The sequence below is a fragment of the Pyrus communis genome, chromosome 14, assembly GCF_041283825.1.
Source record: "Pyrus communis isolate YQ-2024b chromosome 14, ASM4128382v1, whole genome shotgun sequence".
Taxonomy (NCBI): Eukaryota; Viridiplantae; Streptophyta; class Magnoliopsida; order Rosales; family Rosaceae; genus Pyrus; species Pyrus communis.
This window is the reverse complement of record NC_142578.1, coordinates 24,579,765-24,595,944: the sequence shown is the minus strand read 5'-3', so window position 1 is coordinate 24,595,944 and position 16,180 is coordinate 24,579,765. Positions and strand designations below refer to the sequence as shown.

The 16,180-nt window shown below is 38.6% G+C and overlaps 3 protein-coding genes and 1 long non-coding RNA gene across 8 annotated transcripts; 2 read left to right on the top strand and 2 right to left on the bottom strand.

Moving 5' to 3' along the window:
* Positions 1 to 345: 345 nt before the first annotated feature.
* LOC137713698 (F-box/LRR-repeat protein At4g14103) lies at positions 346 to 3,702 on the top strand. Of its 4 annotated transcripts, XM_088684833.1 has the most exons (5): positions 370 to 530; positions 643 to 1,722; positions 2,153 to 2,338; positions 2,523 to 2,779; positions 3,225 to 3,702. In XM_088684833.1, the coding sequence occupies exons 2-5, from the start codon at positions 679 to 681 to the stop codon at positions 3,244 to 3,246; spliced, it is 1,509 nt and encodes a 502-aa protein (XP_088540959.1). In that variant the 5' UTR covers positions 370 to 530; positions 643 to 678; the 3' UTR covers positions 3,247 to 3,702. The 4 variants fall into 4 exon arrangements, with proteins under 4 accessions (XP_068309136.2, XP_088540959.1, XP_088540961.1 ...); XM_068453035.2 differs by having other exon boundaries at positions 346 to 1,722; XM_088684835.1 differs by lacking the exons at positions 2,153 to 2,338; positions 3,225 to 3,702 and having other exon boundaries at positions 373 to 530; positions 2,523 to 2,920.
* A 2,156-nt stretch (positions 3,703 to 5,858) lies between these two features.
* LOC137713961 (uncharacterized) lies at positions 5,859 to 6,526 on the top strand. The gene is made up of 2 exons (XR_015955571.1): positions 5,859 to 6,040; positions 6,152 to 6,526. It is a non-coding gene; the product is annotated as an uncharacterized LOC137713961 (long non-coding RNA).
* Positions 6,527 to 8,924: 2,398 nt separating this feature from the next.
* Positions 8,925 to 11,524, bottom strand: LOC137713635 (F-box/LRR-repeat protein At4g14103). 2 transcript variants are annotated; one of them, XM_068452959.2, is made up of 3 exons: positions 9,929 to 11,524; positions 9,532 to 9,711; positions 8,925 to 9,360 (listed from the first exon to the last, which is right to left on the bottom strand). In XM_068452959.2, exons 1-3 carry the CDS (start codon positions 10,976 to 10,978, stop codon positions 9,091 to 9,093), a joined length of 1,500 nt encoding a protein of 499 aa, XP_068309060.2. In that variant the 5' UTR covers positions 10,979 to 11,524; the 3' UTR covers positions 8,925 to 9,090. The 2 variants fall into 2 exon arrangements, with proteins under 2 accessions (XP_068309060.2, XP_088540925.1); XM_088684799.1 differs by lacking the exon at positions 9,532 to 9,711 and having other exon boundaries at positions 9,929 to 11,398.
* An 881-nt stretch (positions 11,525 to 12,405) lies between these two features.
* Positions 12,406 to 14,272, bottom strand: LOC137713348 (F-box/LRR-repeat protein At4g14103-like). Its single transcript, XM_088684797.1, has 3 exons — positions 13,185 to 14,272; positions 12,855 to 13,055; positions 12,406 to 12,735 (listed from the first exon to the last, which is right to left on the bottom strand). The coding sequence occupies exons 1-3, from the start codon at positions 14,241 to 14,243 to the stop codon at positions 12,466 to 12,468; spliced, it is 1,530 nt and encodes a 509-aa protein (XP_088540923.1). The 5' UTR covers positions 14,244 to 14,272; the 3' UTR covers positions 12,406 to 12,465.
* Between the last annotated feature and the right edge of the window lie 1,908 nt (positions 14,273 to 16,180).

Genomic DNA, 16,180 nt, shown 5'->3' with positions numbered 1-16,180 from the left:
AGACTTAAAAGATTCACCTTCCTCGTGTGTCTAGACTCTTCCCCCGCTCATGCCTCTCCTGGGACTTATTGTTTGAACCACGTCTTACTGTTTGGCTGGAAGAAAGAAGAACTGAGGACCGACGATTAAGAAATGCAGATAAGATACAGGTATGTGGATAACTAACAACAGATTAGATAGATGCTAATGCAATTACCAACCACTTGGCTCTGATACCAAATGGGGCGGAACTAACAGCAGCAGGCAGTAAAGCCGTCCATAGAATTTAGAGTGCGGAAGTAAAACATATAAATACAGAGTAGTATATCAATATATTGAATTAAAACAAATGGGGCGTAACTATATATATATGCCTAGTTCTGCCAGAACGCCGGCATTCTCAAATATCAGTAACACCCCCAATTTAACAAAATTAGGGTTCTTTCTACTCTTCTTTCTAGGAGGTAAGGGCACAATGGATCGACACCAATTTTGGCTCCAACGTGCTCCTACTAGCTACAGTATGATCGGATTCTGTTGGTACGAAATGGGTAAGTACCACTTTTCTGCATTTTGATTCACATTGATGATTTGGTGTTCAATTCTCTTTGCATCGTAGTAGAAATTGAAATTCTAGCTTTATATTGCAAAACCCTAACACAGAAATTAGTTGGGTTCACGAGTCGCAAGCTTAAGTTAATGGCTTCTGCAAGTCGTCGAGGTGAAGGAATTTGTAGTGGGCGTGAAAGTGAGAGTATGAAAGATGTATTTAGTAACCTTCCAGACCAGATTTCCCATCACATTCTTTGCCTACTTGCTGTAACCGACCTCGCTCGTTTCGGTTGTGTGTCCAAAAGATGCAGAGAACTTTGCCTGTCGTCTCCCAAGTTGAATTTGGATGAATTTTCCTTGGTGAATACGTCTACTTGTTATAAGCGGCTCGAATTGTTTACCTATTTGGATAGGTTGTTTTTCCACCGTGGTGATAATAAGATACAAAGCTTCCGCCTTCGTTGGTATAGGCATGATGTATGTGAGGGTGAAGATGAAGAAGCACAATGCGTCTGTGATTGTTGTGCGAGTTTCAGACTGTTTACATGGATTGAAAATGCAGTAAGGTGTAATGTTGAAGTGCTTGATCTGGCGATGAATTATCAGGATGAGGAGGAACGGTTTCTGTTTCCTGCTAGTGTCTTTTTGTGTGGAACTTTGAGGCATCTAATACTGCACCTGAACTGTACGGTTCTTAAGACTCCGTCGTTCGCTTTTCAATCTAATCTCAAGATCTTGGAGTTGAAAAATGTTGATATAGACGATGGTGGTGGGTTTTTCAAATGGATCTCGTGTTGCTGTAAATTCATTGAGGAATTAAGCCTTGAACACGTTTGTGTGACACAAGAAATTACTGTTGAAAGCTCGTCTCTGAAAATACTTAACTGTTCTGGTATCTTTCTGATTGATAAATGTCATATTAACATCTCATGTGAGAAGCTTGAGTGCATACGTATTTGCTGGGTATTGGACTCACCGAGAAACAAATCCTTAAATATGTTTGCCCCAAATCTGAAGTCTTTCAAATGGTTCGGGAGTTTGATGAATCACTCAAATTTGGGAAAATTAGAACGCTTAGAAGTAGCTTCATTTTTCTTGGAGCCAACATTGGATATCTTGGACAATATAGTCGAGGTTCTTCACAGTTTATGCAGGGCTAAACTTTTTATGCTAAATGAAGCGACCATTAAGGTAAACAGAACTGTAACATCTCAAACTGATTTTTCATTTTCTTTTTGAACTTCTTTCAACTTTTTTCCTTTACATCTTTGTGATATGGCAATGATAGGATTAGTTACTTTACGTTCCTTAAGCTACAACGCTGTTTTAAAATTGAGATATGACATTAATCTTACATTAACCAGAACGAAAATTCACTTCTATGCTGAGTTTTGTGGAAAATAATAAGAAATATATTGCGAAACAAGTTTGTTTTTGCAATTTGAATTTTTCTCTTCCTTCTCATCTTGTTATCTGGAAACTGTAGGATTAGATAATTTATGTTTCTTATGCTCCGATGTGATGATATTAGTTTTACGATAATCAGAATGTAAATTCATACCGATGCTAAATTTTGTTGAAAAGAATAAAAAATAAAATGAGAAACAATATACCATTGCAGGCTCTTCCATTGAAGGAATTATCATCTAGGCCAGCTCCACTATGTGATACTAGTTCTTTGTGTATCGAAATTGGAAGCTTTATTGATGAGCTGATCCCAGCAATGGTCTATCTCTTCAGAGCAATGCCTAAGCTTTGTACTTTATGCATAATGTTGAATCCGCCCTCTGGTGACCCTAACTCTAATGTAAGTTTATGCTAGTGCTTGCTTCAAGAGTATAAGCTCCCCCTCCCTACTTCTTTCTCCTTTTCTCTCTCTCTTCCTCTTGCTTTTTTTTTATCCTGGTACATATTCAAGATTTTTTTGAATAACGCAATTATTTCTTTCTTAAATTTGGGTTGATTTGCATGTTGCCTGTTTTCCTTTCCAGGCATCGGGGATTAGCATGGAATACTGGAAGTTGCAAAACCTCGCGTTTGTTTATCAGCTCAAGCACGTTGCTATAGAGCTTTGCCACGGGTCTAATGGAATGGAGTTAGCAAGGTACATTATCGAGTGTGCTCAGAATTTGCAAAAGATGGTAATAGTTTATTCTTCCCAGGACTTGGAAAAAATTACAAGGGAGTTAGAGAAAAGCAAGATGATTCCCAATGCGACAATTGACTTCCAGGAAAAATCAATCAAGAGGTAGAAGAAAGCTGTTTCGATAATTTTCAGAATTTATTTTTGTTGCAATGTCGAAACCTTAGTAGGCAGGGCCGGACCCAGGCTATAGCCGAGGCTAGAATTTTTGTTTTCAAAATTAGCAAGGAAAGCTTTCTTTCAAAATTATTGTGGTTTGTCTTCTGAAGGCCTTTTGGAATTGCTCCCGTATGAGCTTCTCTCTTTGGCTTCTGCATTTGCATTTTAGTCTGTGAAAGTTGTAAAACACGCAATCACGACGCAATGCACGTAAACATGCCTAGTTTTCATTTTATGCTTTGCTCGGTATACATAGCTTTCTTCTGTCTCCCCTGCCCTTTTCCCATCTCTCATTACTACCATATATTTCGCTCTAGTACTAATCACAAGTAAAAATGTTGTCAAACAGGCTAGGTTTCAAATCTTTTTTTTTTTTTCCTTTCTTTTTCAGTTCCCTCTCTTCTTCCACTTGACAATCAGTGTGCCGACATGGTTGCGGCCGGTGCGGGTGGTGAGGGGGTGGCCGGTGCGGTGGTTAAGATTGCGCGGGAAGATGACAAGTTCATGATTCATGGACTATGTCTATATTATATATCTCTGTAGACTGTCTATGTTCTTACCGGGCTGAACAATTATCAAGTTTTGATGCGTGAAACCAAATCTCCATAATTTGGGATTTATTTGAAAGAAAAAAGAAAAAGAAAAAGGAAGATTCCATAACAATTACAAATTTAAAGGAAGACTCGGTAATACTACGGTCTAGTAATATTTATTTTTACTTGTAAGTGAGAAGTTTTATATTCAATTCTCGTCAAAAGTGAATTTGAACCACATTATTGTTAACTCATTGTGAGGTTAAGCACATCTCATCTCTTTTAGTGTAGATAATATCGTTTGTTCAAATAAATAAATAAACTTGTAGCCTTAAATGTCCTTCATTTGATTCCCCTCCAAAGGAAAAATCATTCTCTTCCACTTTAAATATACCTAAAACTTTAGTTCTTTGTTCGAACCTGATCATGTGTATTAAGCGAGCCATATATTCTTATAGTTAGCCACATTTCATTTTTTTTTTTTTAAGAAAAAGATTGACATATTTCCAAAGAGTGAAGTTTTATTTTGACAAAAAAAAAAAAAAAAAAAAAAAAGGAAAGTGAAGTTTTAAATAATTTTCTCTTTACCAAATAATTCTTCCATCCATGTAAATATATTATTGTAAAAAAAAAAAAAATTTTAACGAAACACTTTCGGTACGGTTCACTTTTAATGAAAAATTATAATTTTACCTTTTCTTGATACTATTCGTTACATCTTTATTTGTTTTTTTTTTTCATTAAACTAAAACATTTTTGAACTTTTCGTTAGTTTTTTTTTATAAAAAAAAGAGTAAAAATAAATTTGAATGATATAGGTTTCGGCGGGTGATGTCGAAAAAATAAAAAGTAAATAAGGTTTTGGCGGGCCAAAAGAAATTTCACGCGGCAAATCGGGACTCGAATTTGCGGGAACAAATTTAGAGGAAATCGACAAAAATACTAAACTTATAAAAGCCTAGGAACCATCCGAAAGCCCCAAATCAACAAATTTAGGGTTCTTCAAGATCCAGATTCGGGACGGAGGATGATGGGAGCGCACCGCCGATTCTGGCTCGCTGATGGACTTATGGTGGGTAGAATCGAGATGGGTAAGTGAGTGTTGGCATTTCTTCATCTCTGTTCACTGTGCAAGGAGAAAGGCATAATTTGATTGATGCTTTACTGTTAAATTCTCCGTGAATCGTAGTAGAAACTGAAAAGCCATCTTCTTTTGCAAAACCCTAAATTCGGATTTTGATTGGCTTTCATGGAAAGCGAGGGTGAGTTAAAAGCTACTGCAAGTCCCCGAGGCGAAGGAGTTTGTAGTGAGAGTGAGAGTATAATAGATGTATTTAGCAAATTTCCAGACCAGATTTCCCATCACATTGTCTCCTTTCTTACTGTGACCGATCTCATTCGCTTCGGTTGTGTGTCTAAAAGATGCAGAGAGCTTTGCCTGTCATCCCCTAAGTTGAACTTCGATGGGTTTTCGTTAGCGAATACGTCCACTTGTTATTACCGGCTCAAGTTGTTGAGTTATTTGGATAGGTTCTTTTTCTATGGCGGGGATAGTAAGATACAGAGCTTTCGTGTTCGTTGGTTTAAGCATGAGGAATACAAGCTTGAGGAATAAGAGGGTGAAGAACCACCGTGCTTCTGTGCTCGTGATTGCTACGAAGGTACCCGAATGTTCACATGGATCCAAAATGCGGTTAGGTGTAAGGTCGAAGTGCTGGATCTTGAGACGGATGTATATGATTCTGAGCATGAACTACTTCCGTCTTGTGTCTTTCAATGTGAAACTTTGAGGTATCTAGTGCTGCATGTGAATTGGACGATTCTTAGGACTCCCTCGTTCACTTTTCCATCTAATCTCAAGTATTTGGAGTTGAAAAAAATCTTTATAGAAAATGAGGGATTTTTCAAGTGGATCTCCTGTTGCTGCAAATGCATCGAGGAGTTAAATCTTCAAGAAGTTCATGGGATAGAAACTATGACCATCAAAAGCTCGTCTCTGAAAAAACTGAGCTTTTCTGGTTTTTCTGTTGACCTCTGCCATATTAACATCTCGTGTGAGAAACTTGAAGGTATATTTATATGCTGGTCTTTTGCCTCGGCCAGCAACAAATCCTTAAATATCTTTGCCCCCAAATCTCAAGCATTTGAATTGGCTTGGGAACATGGTGAAACACCCAAATCTGGGAAAATTTGAATGCTTGGCAGAAGCTATACTTACCTTGAATTCTCAAGGGGATGACAAGGACAATGTATTTGAGGTTCTTGACAGTTTTTGCAGGGTTAAAGTTCTTGTTCTGAATGAAGTGACCATTAAGGTAAAGTGAACCAGTCATTCGGACTTCTTTTCTTTTACTTCTTTGTGGTATGTCAATGATAGGATTAGTTTATATTTCTTACTATCTCACGTTGTTTTTAGTTTTACAAATCCGTGTTATAGGTTTTTCTGAAAAGAAAAGGGATTAAACTGAGAAACGTGATCTATAACATTGCAGGGCCATTCAGGGGTGGATCCAGGCCAGCTCCATTGTATGATACCTTTTGTTTGGGTATGGGTATCGAAACCTTCGTTGACGAGTTGATCCCAGCAATTGTCTTCCTTTTGAGGGGAATGCCTAATCTGTTCAATTTAGTATTAATGAAGTATAATCCACCTCTTGAGGCCCCTGAATCTAATGTAAGTTTAACCCCGCTCCCCCGCTCTTTGTTGGCATGATATTCATGATTTCAATTTGATATTTTCTGGGTATTGTCAATTGATTTGCGTCTTGTCGTCTTTCCTTTCCAGACATCTGGGATTGATATCGAATACTGGAAGTTGCAAAACCTTGCATTTGTTTATCAGCTTAGGCAGGTTACCATAGAGCTTTGCAATGGGTCTAATGGAATGGAGTTCGCGAAGTATTTGCTCAAGTGTGCTCCAAATTTGGAGAAAATGGTCATTGTTTATTTACCCCAGGATTTGGAGAAAGTTGCAAAGAAGTTGGAGAAAAGCAGATTTTCAATGCTGCCGTAGCTGTCTGCTTTCAAGAAAAATCAATCAAGAGATAGAAGAATGTACTTCCGATCGTTTTCAGGATTTCTTTATGTTGCAATGTTGAAACCTTTGTATGCTGAGATTATTGGAAGCATCGTTTCAGGATTTTGTTGGTTTTCTCAAGTATTTTTGTTGTCTTCTTTCTTAAGCATTATTGAACTTGTCAAGTTGAACCTAAAATCCCACTTTTAAGTCGAGAGAAATACCATTACATCGTAGTGCTAGTGGCAAAACTATGAAATTGGTTAGAAGTAAAATCATGAAAGTGATCTACTCTAAACTTTAGTTGGAACAAAGGCTAGTTGATCTATTAACTTCAAAAGACAAGATTACGAAGACATCATCGTTTGAGATTTTACATACAGTACGAAGAACACAACAGCCATATACACATTCTGATACCCAGATCGTTTTCACCATTCTCCTTAACATTCCTCGAAGAGAATTGTGGCATTAGATATTTTCGTGTTTCCGTCTAACATCCTTATAATGTCCTCCGAACTCTGGGTTGAGAGACTTATGACCATCTTCTCCGAATTCTTAGCGCACTGGCGCATATACCATGCTAGCTCAACTCCTCCGTACCAGAAAGCAATACTTGGCAATCGTTTGAAAAGAGAGACCAGTGCTGGGACTAACTCAATCAACAAATCTTTCAATATGTATATGCAGAGACGAAGCGTCATCTAATGCTGCTGCCATGGATCCCTTTCGAAGAGCTTGTCGATAACAGTACTGCAATAAATCATGTTTCTCATTTTCCTTTTACTTGTTTGAGCAAAACTTGGCATAAACTACTTGACAAACAGCAGTTTCGCCTTACGTAAACTGCAAAAAAGTTCAAACACCTGGTCAAGAACATCTACTTTCGGATTCAGAAAGACTGCAGCTTCTTCTAACAGTTCCAAATTACTCAGACTTGGGTGATTCATCAAACTCCCCTTCAAAGCCAAGGATCTAAGACACGGAGCAGAAATATTTAATGATTTTTTTTTTCAGGATTTCTAGTTCTCCAGCAGATATGTATATTTTCAAATTTCTGACCAGAGATGTTAAGTATGTGAAGAGAATCTTCACCATCAATATACAATGTTTTTAAAGACGAGCTTTCAATGGTGATAGTTTCCACAGTAAGATCTTTAAGCACTAATTTCTCAATGCATTTACAGCAACATGACATCCATTTGAAAAATCCCTCTTCTATTCTTTCCTCGCGCAACTCCAAGAATTTGAGATTAGAGGAAAATTCAAAGGAGGGAACATGAAGAACCATACAATTGAGATCCGCAGATAGAGACTTTAAAGATCCAGAAAGAAAGACAGAAGACGGAAACTCGATACGTTCACGTGGTATGTGATTGTGAATATCAAGTTCTTCAACATTACAGCTCACTGCATTGCGGATCCTTGACAACATCCGAACAGACACAAGCGCAAATGCGACGATACTAAGCCTCAAAGAAGAAGGGCATACATTCGAACCACCGAACTCGAAAGCATTTTATTTTATTATCACCACGACGAAATAAGAACCGATCCAAACAATCGACCAATGTTTGCTGCTCACTAGATCCCTTCGGTATGGAAAATCCATCAAAATTCAAAGATGGTGATGACAGACACAGTTCTTGGTATCGTTTCGAGAAGCATTCGAAACTGGCCAGGTGTGTGATAGTAAGGAAGGGATGTGATGGGCAACATGGTCTGGGAGATCACTGATTCTGTCTACCATTGTTCTGCTCTCAGGAGGATTAGCATCAACTCCTTCCATGAATCAAACCGATTCTGTCTACTATTGAATTACTTTTCCGTCAGTGCCAGTTAATATTACGATCTAGTGATTTATTTATGGAGAGTTTTGATATAGGTGTTTTCACCAATGCACCTCAAATACAATGCAGAGCAGGAAACCATGTCTAGTTCGATTTGCTGCCGCAATCGAAAATTAGCCGGTGCTGTTTTCTGCTCGGTCTCCCATGAATCAAAGAAGGCAAGAAAACAACAGGAATAAAAAGAAAACGGAAACTTGGTACGTCCATGTTTGATGTCGAGATCAAGCTCTTCAACATTACACCTTAATGCACTATGGACGCATGACAAACCGAAAATAATCTTTGTAGGAGCATTCCTTATCGCCATTGCTACCGCTGTCTGAACCATCTGCACCACGACTCATCAAACGATCACGAAAGGCCTGTGAAGCATCCTCGCCGCAGAAGCATTCCTTATTGTCATCCGGTTTTTTTATTGCGCATCATTTTTAACGATGTTCGTACTGCTAGTCGTATAACATGACCACAAGGCAATTTTTGGTAGTAGACAATCGAAAACGTGAAGTTAATTTAGTAGAGCTCCACTAATACTGTTTAATTTTTTGGGTTTGGGGATGCCGGTGAATGAGAAATTAGGACAGTGGAGAAATAGGAAACAGAGATGTGAATGGCGCTACGAATGCAGTCATGTTTAGTCAACCAACACAGTAATGCTCAAGGACAGCAAGAAAACTTACTTCAAAACGAAATGCTTACCGAAACTGATTCCATTGATCCGATGGTAGATACAGAACAAACAAAAGACTCATGGCACACACAAACATTGCTAGTTGAATTCTCAAAACCTAGTTCGATGTGCCACAACCGATCTGTCAACATTCCCAATAAGGTAGTGATATTATAGCATAAATAAGTTCCCTAAAGTACAAAGACAGATTTCTTACTTTCCTTAAAGAAAATCTTGGCATTGGAAATTTTCTTGGTTTCATCTAACTTCGTCACAAGCTCGTCCAAATGTTGGGGTGAATGAATTATGAGCATTGTCTCCAAATTCTGGGCATACTCGAGTATATACCTGATTAGCTCAACTCCATTAGTCCCATGAGAAAGCTCAATGGAAACCTCCTTAAGCTGATGAATAAAACCAAAGTTTTGCATCTTCCAATATCCCATATTAAACCCACATGCCTGCAAGAGAAAAAAGAGAATGGAATCAATAGGGTATCACCCAACGAGTCTAAACCAAATATAATGAAAGGACAACTGCATTATCTTAAAGCCGTTATGAATATGAGCCTGAGGATACATATTATACATGGAAAGAGAGAAGGAAGCAAGTAGCAACAGACTTTAACTTACATCATATTCATCGCCATAAAGAGGGCGCTTAGAATTTATGTATAAAGTACACAGATTGGGCATTCCCTTGAAAAGAGAGACTACTGCTGGGACCAACTCATCACCAAAGCTTTTAATATGTATATCGAGAGATGAAACGTTATCAAACGATGCTGGAATGGATCCTTCCCGATATGAAGCCTGCGATAAATAATGTTTCACAATTTCTTTGACTCATTTCAACAAGACTAATAAAAAGCAATATCCGTCTTCCTGCTTTAAAGTCTACTGATACATGAGAACAATATATATTTAGCTTACCCTATCACCCCATACAAGAAATAAATAGAAGATTTAAGTTCAAATTGCCAACACAAAAATATATCAGTCTGATCTGAAGGGTTCTGGTTCACAGTACCTTAATTGTCGCTTCGTTTATGCTAAGAACTTTAGCCCGGCATAAACTGGAAAGAACTTCAAGTACATCGCTAGAGCCATCTACTTCAGGCTTCAGAAGAATAGCAGCTTCTTCTAAGAATTCTAATTTTCCGATATTTCGGCTTTCCATCAAATTCCCCTTCCAACTCAAATACTTAAGACATGGGGCATTAATATTTAACGATTTTTCTCTAGGAGAGTGAAGCAGCCAGTCGATAACTATTTCTTCAAGTTTATCGCCTCTGATGTCAACTGTGTCAGTTAAATTGTCCCCCACAAAAGAAAATTTTTTCAAAGACGAGCTTTCAATGGTGGTATCTCGCATATGAATTCCATCAAGAGTCAACTCCTCAATGCATTTGCACCAACATGAGATCCATTTGGAAAACCCCTGTTCTACCATGCCGCTTTTCAACTTCAAGTATTTGAGATTAGAGGGAAACGCAAAAGAGGGCACGTGAAGCACTACACGACCCAGGTCCACCGACAGAGACGTCAAAGATCCACAAAGAAAGACAGAAGACGGAAACACCGGAGCTATCGCCTCTCCAGGACCAATATCAAGATCAAGCTCTTCAACGTTACACCGCACTGCATTGTGTATCCATGACACCATTCGAAAATACTCATCACAGGAGCACAGTGTTTCATCATCATCCTCATCATCGCCATCGACATGACCATCACTATCACTATCACTAACGTCTACAAAGTGACTCATCCAACAAACACGAAGACGCTGTATCTTATTATTACCACGAAGAAAGAAGAACCTATCCATACAATTCAACCACCTTTGCAGCTTACCACACTTGGCATCAGACAAGCGAGGAAGTTCATCAATGTTCAAAAATGGAGCTGACAGATAGAGTTCCCTGCATCGTCTGGACACGCAGCCGAAACGGGCAAGGTGCGAGATAGTCAGGAAAGAAAGTATGTGGTGGGCAACATGGTCAGGAAGATTACTAAATCTGTCTATCATCCTCCTCTTACCATCAACTCCCTCACCCTCACAACTTCCAGTATCCATTAACTTGCGCCAGTAATTACTCAGAAATAAATTATCTGGAAAACCCCTCTTTCAATTCACTCACGGAAAAATTGAATTATCCAGAAACTAGAACAACAATTTGATTCATTTCTAAACGAACAAAAGTAAAGATGCGTTCTTTTGGTAGGAAACTAGGACATACCCAGATTCTGCTTACTAGGAAGAGTAGGAGGATGTGCAAGCCCAACTGGGTCGATGCAGATTCTGGAAATGTGATTGATTTGGAAGTTCCCCTCTCGAAAACCTAAACCTAATTTGCGCATTTGGGGGCGTCCTGCTCTGTGTGATTCCTGCAGGGGTTTTCTAGTTTCTATGGCATCGGTTAAATTAAGGGGAAAATTGGTTTTTACCCATCAAAATATGGGTACGGGTTCTAACATGGTTTATGGTCTTTGTGGACATGCTAGTAATAATAATGAGAAAGGACGTGTATTGGAACTATGAAACGGTGGGGTGCATAGGGATTTATCAAATTGTCACGTAGATTATATTTGACAGAAATTTGAATGAGATAAGAAAATAGACGATATGCAATAAATGAGCTAAAAATGTTAAAAGTTTTTTTTAAAAGAAATTTCAGGGAAAAATCAAAATCAAACACATTCTTGAGGGGAATTTGAATTTCGGTCAGTTTACTCTTCACAATGTTTAGAGGAAGAATAAAAACTTTTATTTTGTTATTGTTTTTTTTTAATTATGTGAAACTAAAGAATTATGTTGAGTTTATATATATATATATATATATATATATATATATATATTTCCTCCAAAACAAAATACTTATAAAAAAAATATTCTAGGTAAGTGGTATTTTCCCATAGTGATATAAAAGTATTGAGCTTTTGCATGACGATGTGAGTTCGAACCCAATCGGTGACTAATTTAACATAATCTATCGTTCGACCAAAAAAAATCCGGAATTTTTTTTAATTACTTTAGATCATTCCATTATAGTATTAAATTAGAGAGGTTTTACTATAGTGTACCGATCAAAGATTCTACATTGGACAAACTTTCAAGATCCATTTAGGCCGGTCTTTCAAAGCCCAAGGCGTTACTTGATTCCCAAGTTTTCACAATCCAAACAACAATTCACACAACACATTGGGCACACAGTTTTGACCTTAAAAATCTCAGAGATTCAACCTCACAGACCTGCTTTCTTTAGAGGCAAAACACTGAAGTTCATAGAGAAGGAGATCTTGAAAGTAAAGTTGCATAAGAACTTAATACTAATAAAAGAGATGAGCATCGTCCATATCCTTGAACAAAACACATATGATCGATCATCCAGTTCCGAACTTTCCCATCCTCCATATCCTTAAACAAAGCTTACAGGATCAACCGCCCAGTTCTGTCCTAATAACACATGTAGGAAGAAAACAAACCCTACTAGATTTAACATTGATTTGCAATGCCGAAAAGGAACCATTGAAACCCCAAAATGTGGATGTAGAGTTGGGTGATTAGACCCCTGTACGACCCCCACTTTTTTCCAGATAGCCAACTGCAGCATTGGAAGAAATAATCCGGCTGCTCCTCAACTTCCTTGTGAAATTCCATTGATTGGGCAGGCAAATCACAAGCATTTCCTCCAAATTCTGAGCACGTTCAAGCAGATACTTTGCAAGCACAAATCCATTAGACCCGTTAGTAAGCTCTATGGTTACATACTTCAACTGAGAAACAAACTCCAGGTGCTGGCGTTCCCAATATCGCCTATCGAATCCAGATGACTAGAAAATTAACAAACAAACAAGCAATTCAATTATAGTTCCCAAGTAAGAAATGCAACTAAGATTGTCAATGGTAAACTGTACTCTGCATGTTGGAGAGAACGTAGATTTTCACTTACAGTAGCCGCATTTGCACTGCAAAAGAAGAAGCGTAGCTGATCAGATGATACTGTCAATTCCAAAGTAGTCAAATTAGGGAGTCCTTTAAAAAGTGAGGCCAGCGCCGGGACAACCTTGTCATCGATACCACTCCAAATAGTCACATGCAAGCAACAGAGTTCATGTAATATTGGGGGTGTGTTGCCATCCTTGAACAGATTCTACAACAAAATTACAGCCAAAGGATTTTATCAAATCAAATCAAATAGAAAAGACAATAAAACCCTAAACACTACAAAAAGACTTAGACCAGTAAACCGATTTTATCCTCTCAATTTCGTACTCTTTACCTTTGCAGTCCCTTGATCAATACGGAGTGTTTTAGCACTGCGAATGCTAGAGAGGAACTCATGTGTTTTGCTTTCAGGATCATCTACTCCATTAGCCATGAGAGAAATCTGAACTTCTTCCAAACAATTCAACTCCCCCAGATTCTGGTGATTCATCATATAACCCACCCAATTCAAACGCTTAAGATTTGGAGAGAAAATCTCCAACGAATTCGTCCGAGGCAATGGAGCATTAAATTTCCAATTTATATGCAAATCTTCAACTTTCTCACCAGAGATTTTAACATGGCAAAGATCATAACAAGAGGGAAACTCAAGACCAAATGATTCCAAAGACGAACTCTCAATGTCGATTTTTCGCAACCCTATCACACACTCGAGCCTCAACTCCTTAATATTTCTGCAGCAGAAGCAGATCCATTTGCAAAAACCCTCATCATCTTCCATGGTAACCCTTCTCAGCTTCAGAAAAACCAGATTACAGATAGAAGATGCAGAAAATGTGGAAGCTTTAAGAGTTGCACACTTCATAAATAGAGAGAGAGACCTCAGAGACCCAGAAACAAACACAGATGAAGGAAAATCTATCTGGGTCTCGCTAATAATATCTTCTACGGTTGGCATCACAGTAAGAAAGAAAAAATCAAGCTTTTCAACGTTGCAAGTCAGTGCATTTTCAATCCAACCCAAAACCCTAGATTTTTCAACAGAGCAGCACTTTTCAATATCTGTTTCCCCAAGTTCGTACTTAGAAACCCAATCCAGAGAAAAGCTTTGTACCTTGTTATGGTGGCGATGTATGAAGAACTTGTCCAAGGAAGCCATCAACTCCAAACGGCTGTTGAAGGTGCGAGTGGACTCCGAGGGGAATTCAGTGAAGTTCAATGTGGGAGTTGACAGATAAAATGCTCTGCATTCTTGGGATAACACGCCAACTCGAGTGATGTCGGATATGGGAAGAAATGACAAAATGTGATGAGCAACTTCACGTGGAAGAGCACTGAATCTGTCCAAAGTGACATTTAGATTGGTAGAAGCACCTTCAGCAAGGGGTTCCATGGAAGGTTGATCGACAGGGAAGAGGAAGAGAAACGGTTTGTATCAAAGGCAACTAGTGTCAAATGAGAGGACTGCATTTATAGCGTGGGTTAATTTCATAAAAACCATTTTTAGTAAAAATCTATAAATTTGAGACGTGAAAAAATTAAAAATAAAATTTACATCTTTCTAATATGTAAATTCGAGTTAATTATTAGAATCAAATCAATGCTTCATTTTTAGACTTTTGATTAAATCCTACAATCCAATTATATTCTAAATATAAGTGTTTTTCAAATTCATTTTTATGTCAAAAATGCAATCAATAATATTAATTAATTTATTGCTATATTTTATGAAATTTCTTCCCCTCTCAATTTAAGGATATAATTATATCTAGTGAGTTTGAAATTAATTTGACGCAATATAATAATCCATATATATATCTAAACTATTTATGACACACCCCGACCGAGATCGGAGCGTGCTGGCCGTCACACAAAGGTGACGTAGCCATGTGCACGTGCGGAAGCTAAGAAAGTAGTAATATAAAAGTACGAATAATTAAAAACTAGCATACAAGTACTAGAATAAGTGCTAGTTAGTGCGATACAAATTCAGAGCAGGTCTATAGCAGTCCAAATAAAACAACAACAGTAGTACGCCCGAAGGCGACCCTACAATGTGGGGTGTCTGTCAGAACGCCGAAAAGCTCTCACGGGAAACCACCGCAACGGCTAAGCAACTAGAACCTGGAGGGGCGCAAAATAAAAGCGTGAGTGGGCAAAAACAAATCTCTTTGAAAACCATTTAGCAAAACACAATCTAACCCCTCGCCGTAAAACCTGTATACTTCCCAGAAAAATAACATATGTACGTATGTATAGATATGCCCAATCATGCTCAAGGGTATGCCAATCATGCTCAATATATGTCATGTCAAAATCTCATAATGATATGCAAGTGCTCAGGTATGAGTCATATCAATCGTATAATCCTCTGGCAGCCGGAGTCACCTAACGTGACCTGTACGGCTGCATATAGAGCTCAAATCTCAAACTCAATAACTGAACCTGCCCACGAGTCGGAACCACCTAAAGTGGTCTGTACGACAGGCCTGGGTGTAATACATATATACGCTCTAGTGCTATGATCACGTGAAGACTGTGCGAATAATCGCGGGTCACCTACGAGTCGGAACCACCTACTGTGGTCTGTACGACAGGCCTATGCACCTAGCTTGGATCCAAGCTGAGCGTATGGTGCGGGAGGTGAACAACACGTGAAGGACTGTGCCCTACTCTGGGCGGGAGCACTAACACCGGGGGTGCAGGTTATGAGCTCTCTAAGCATCTCTAACCATTATTTAATGCAATCGTTAAAGAACGCTTACCTGGCACTTACCTATGCCTCCACAGCACCCACATATCAATATATATGACATATGCATAATTGAATACGTAAATAAACGTATATGCCACTACTCATGCATAACCACCAAATATATATAAAAGAAATGGCATATAACGAAGCATTTATACTGATTTCTGGGAATTAATATGTATATAGGTATATACGGAAAACAAAAGCCCACTCACTGGTATGTAGAAGGGTCGTAGCCCCCCTGCCTCGCGTGTGCACGCTCGTCCTCTGGGTACGTGTCACCTAGATGCGAAACAACTATAAAAACGTTAACTTTAAAGCACATAACCCGTTTCTCGTAATAACTTCTCATACATTGCTCAAAATGGACAAATGAATATACCAACGTGATCTACACAACCTCAGGATCACGCCCAAATTTTTAGAAAAAATTTTGGACCACGCACGCGCCCCCACGCGCCGGCCAAGGCACGGCCCTACGCGCCCCCACGCGCGGCCACGTGCACAGCACACTGACGGCGTCAGTTGACGCCGTCAGGAATATTCCATCAACTAACGGAATATTCCGTTAGACT